The sequence below is a fragment of the Lactuca virosa genome, chromosome 8 (genome assembly GCF_052849685.1).
Source record: "Lactuca virosa cultivar CGN04683 chromosome 8, Lactuca_virosa_CGN04683_v6, whole genome shotgun sequence".
In the NCBI taxonomy this organism is placed as follows: domain Eukaryota; kingdom Viridiplantae; phylum Streptophyta; class Magnoliopsida; order Asterales; family Asteraceae; genus Lactuca; species Lactuca virosa.
In genome coordinates, this window is record NC_136433.1 from 275,309,814 (window position 1) to 275,314,094 (window position 4,281).

A 4,281-nucleotide genomic window follows, 5' to 3' on the forward strand; every position below is an offset into this window, starting at 1 on the left:
GAGTCAACTCAGAGTGAGTATGCGAGGTCGTACTCCGAAGGTATGCTGGGCATATCCGCGCATTCACATGTTGACCACCATCAGGGTGGTTGTCCTTGTACGTAGGGCGTACTCCAAGTATGTGAGGCATACTCCCAGAAGTCCAAAAATCCATTAAGTGCATAAGGGCTTAAGCACTCACATCCATTTTTCAGATCTATGGCTAAAATACTCTCAAAAGTCATAAAGTTTGCAACTTTATGACTGTGCATGCCTATTAAATGCTTATTTCCACTTCTTAATCCATTAAGACCTTTTATATGATGCATGGGGAAAAGCTAACCACTTGGAATCCATTTTTATGATTCAAGTCCCTTCCATGGGTCTGAAAGGACAGTTCAATGGGTCAAAAACATGCTTTGTTCATGAATCATCACTTGGGACAAAAAAGTAGCTTAATAGAGCAAAAACCTACATCTACAAGATAAAGGAGTAAAGATGCAAGCTTTATACCTTCAAAATGCCCCAAACCAAGTAACAATCTCATATCTAAGGCGTACTTCAACTTCAAGATCTTCTAACCACCTTCTTCTTTCTTCCAAACTACCACAAATCTCACTTTAAGGCTCAAAATTGCTCTCACTTGCTCTAGGTTTGCTTGAATGTCGAAAACACAGAAGGATGTTGGGTAAGAAGAGGGTTTGTGTCTATAATGTTGCTTAAATATGAACCAAAGCCCTAAAATTAGGGTTTGCATGAATACCATGTACGCCTCACGTACGAAGTGTACGCCCAACGTACTAAGGTGCGCCTTAGTACGCTCAGCGTACACACACGTACGCACGACGTACTCATCCGACCCAATTTCCACCAAAAGCCACTATGGGCCCTTTTTTCCACTCTTTCTTAACTTATGGACCAAAAATGCAATAAATCTCAATATAGGTTCAACAATGGAAGTGCTTCGAAACTAGATGTTACAGTATTGGTTCCTTGAAAATTATGACAATAAAGAGAGAGGTTGATAAACCTTTCTTTGTGAACTTAATTTGGTGAATTCATTAAAAACAATCTGTAATGGTGTGCAAAATAGATGTCCAAAATGTATCTTATTTAATATGAAATGCATTTTATTTGGTATGGAATGTGTTGGAAATACTAAGGTCATTAACTATTTAGTAATATTTTTAATAATAACATGATCCTTTTGGGTTGGTCTCATAACATAATTAACAATGTGGAAATAGAAAAAAATAAGTTGTTAATTTGTTAAGTAATTAGTAAATTAATTGGAAATTATTTTGGATGAATTAAATAGTTTTTATTAAATAAAAGGCTTGAATATTAATTAAATTTTAGAGATTAATTGGAATATCACAGAAGCCTCCAAGAAGAGGTAGGGGATGATTTTGAGGATCCATGGATAGGGATAAGGTAGGTTTTGAATAAGGTAAGCATTATCTTAGGTATTTGAATTGCTTAAGGATTTATTTGTTGCCTATAACTAGACTGATAGGGATCAAACCCTAGATGTTGATTCTCTCTATGAAAACCGTCCACCATTTTCCCATCTCTTATATTGTCGGAAATCATAACCTTTTCTCTTAGGGTTAATAATTTTCGAACCAGCTTCAAAAGGATTACTTCTTATTTGGCTTTTGGAGTTTTGGGTCTTACTATATTAGAGAGATTCACTATTAGGTCCATCATCCATTGCAAGAACCAACACTTACGAGGTCTCAGTCAAAGCAACAAGATGTTAGTATTTTATCCGTCTTTGGTTCGAGTTTAAATTAGGTTGTCATAACTAGCAAAACCTAGATCCTATGGTGCATGTACACATAAGTATCTTGTTTTGTTTCCAATGCCATGATAGTGTATAATGATGCATAGATAACCCAGCAGGATTCAGATTATTTTTGTTATCTTAGATTCTGAAATTTTCTCTATGTCACATCTCATCTATCTCATCGTGGAATGTACATTCTTTTTGCTATGTTAGAAAAAAAATCTATCACATCTCATCTACATTGCTGTTACCCTAGAACATGATAATTTGGACGAAGTGATTATTATCATGAATGAGATAATAGATAATCATCTTTGTTAATTAACTTATTCATAAAGATTAATTTTGTTAATACCCTATTTTTTTATTACTCATTTTTCTTTTAATTATGCCTTAAACTTATTATATTATGGTGAAAATTGTAAATCCTATAAACAACAACAAAAATATGTTTAAAAGTTAAATTAAAATACATATTAAAATATTTCAAAATATCATAAGCTAAATATATAAAAAAAACAAAAAAAAAACATATGTTTATTCTTTTTTTATAGAATAATAGTTTATTTCTTTTAATCACAATTATTCTATTATTCCTGATTATAGTTTGAAAATTTTGTTAAATGTAAAAAGTTATTGAATTTTTTTTATTTTTTTTTTATTTTTTAAAATTAAAGTATTAAACAACATTTGTGATTTACTGATTTATTATACATTTCCGAATGAATCTATGTGGTTTCGGATATGACAATGCTAACGGTTCATCTTCCTCGGCGATTTTCCAGTCTCACAAGAGCTCCAGGTAGATCGATCGGAAGCTTCCAATATAATCGCATTATCCCCCTTTCCTCCATAAGGGTTAACAAAGATTCTTCATTCAAGCTTCGATGCATCAGGAAAGATTGCAACCACAAAGCATCTCAGGTTCATCGATTAAACCCTTCTCTCTGTTTTCCTGTGTCGTTATCATCAAATCGAGCAATTTTATCATCTGTTCCATATTCACTTCCGATTTCTAATTGATTCTCAAGTTCATATTCACATGGTTATTTAGGGTTCCGATCCCAAAACAATGGAATTCCCGAGTTAAATATTGTTATTAGAATCTTCTTCATTCTAAATCATATGCATATTTAGGTTTTTTGGATAATCAATTCTAACTATTACTCATCGCAGGCTTTCTCAATTCTTAAAACGGACCTCGAATCCGACAATGGAAGCACATGGAGCACCATGGCCTTTTATGTCTTTAGCCTGCACATTCCTCTGAGCTTTGGAGGACTCTCTGTTGTTGCACAACTTCTGAATCAAACTCATCTTAATCCCGACATTCAGGTGATTCGATCAAGTTATCAACATCTAAATGTACTCTTTTATCTTATCAATTTTTCAAAGGGTATTTTCGACATTTGACTCTTATGTTTCTTTTTTCGAAACAGGCATTGTCATTGCTTCTGATACAAACTTTAGAGTTGGGTGCATTTATGTTACTTCTACAATTCTCCGAGAAGCCATTTAACATTTTTAGCTTCTTTGAAACTAGAGTTTTCCCTAAAGAAAGAAATTGGCTTCTAGCATCTTTGATTGGACTTGGTTTCCTTCTTGCATTCATCTTCCTTACATCTTTTGTAGCCGACAAATTAATCGGGCCCAAGGTTAGTCACAAAACACCCATATCCAGCTGACAAAAGTTTGTCAGCTGGATATGGGTGTTTTGTTCATTATTAGGGAAACAGTTCTGTTTCCCTAATAATGCATGTTTCCCTAATAATGCATATCAATGACATTATCAACCCTAATTTTTGTGGTTTTGATGTAGGATGTGAACAACCCAATTTTGAAGGAAGTTCTTTCGGGTGGGCCCCTCTCGGTGTTTTGGTTAACTCTTCTTTATTGTGTTGTGACTCCGGTTCTTGAGGAAACGGTTTATAGAGGATTTCTATTGACATCTCTTGCGTCAAGAATGGAATGGAAAAAAGCAGTTGTGATAAGTTCTATTGTTTTTAGTGCAACTCATTTATCTATTGACAATTTTTTACAATTATGTGTTATTGGGGTTGTTCTTGGATGCTCTTATTGTTGGAGTGGTACTTTGATTTCCCCTTTTGTTATTCACTCACTATATAATCTTCTTATTTTAGTTATTACCTTTACATCTTAATCGCATTTGTTTTTCACATTGGAATCTGATTGCATCTGGTTCTATGTTTTGGTTCTATGTTTGGTTGTAGATGAGTACAAAATTGAATTTTACTTGACGAATTTAATCTAAGGGAAAATGACAAATTGGCTCAACAATTTAAAACTTTTTTTTAGATGCCTTATAGGAGCATAAAATAGATGTCCACCTAATTTTTTATAAAATAGATGTCCACCTAATTTTTTGGTCATGCTATACGGTTTTATAAGTCACATCAGCTTTTTTATATAGTTTTTTATTCAAAACAATTAAACCAACTACAACCTAATCAACCAAATAGTCAATCATAATCACCTCCAAGACTATATTTTGA

General features: G+C 33.3%; 1 protein-coding gene across 1 annotated transcript; it reads left to right on the top strand.

The window, feature by feature from the left end:
* The first annotated feature begins 2,495 nt into the window (after nt 1–2,495).
* On the top strand, nt 2,496–3,934 carry LOC145133403 (CAAX amino terminal protease family protein). Its single transcript, XM_079068348.1, has 4 exons — nt 2,496–2,692; nt 2,945–3,103; nt 3,208–3,423; nt 3,588–3,934. The coding sequence occupies exons 1-4, from the start codon at nt 2,513–2,515 to the stop codon at nt 3,927–3,929; spliced, it is 897 nt and encodes a 298-aa protein (XP_078924474.1). The 5' UTR covers nt 2,496–2,512; the 3' UTR covers nt 3,930–3,934.
* The last annotated feature ends 347 nt before the right edge of the window (nt 3,935–4,281 follow it).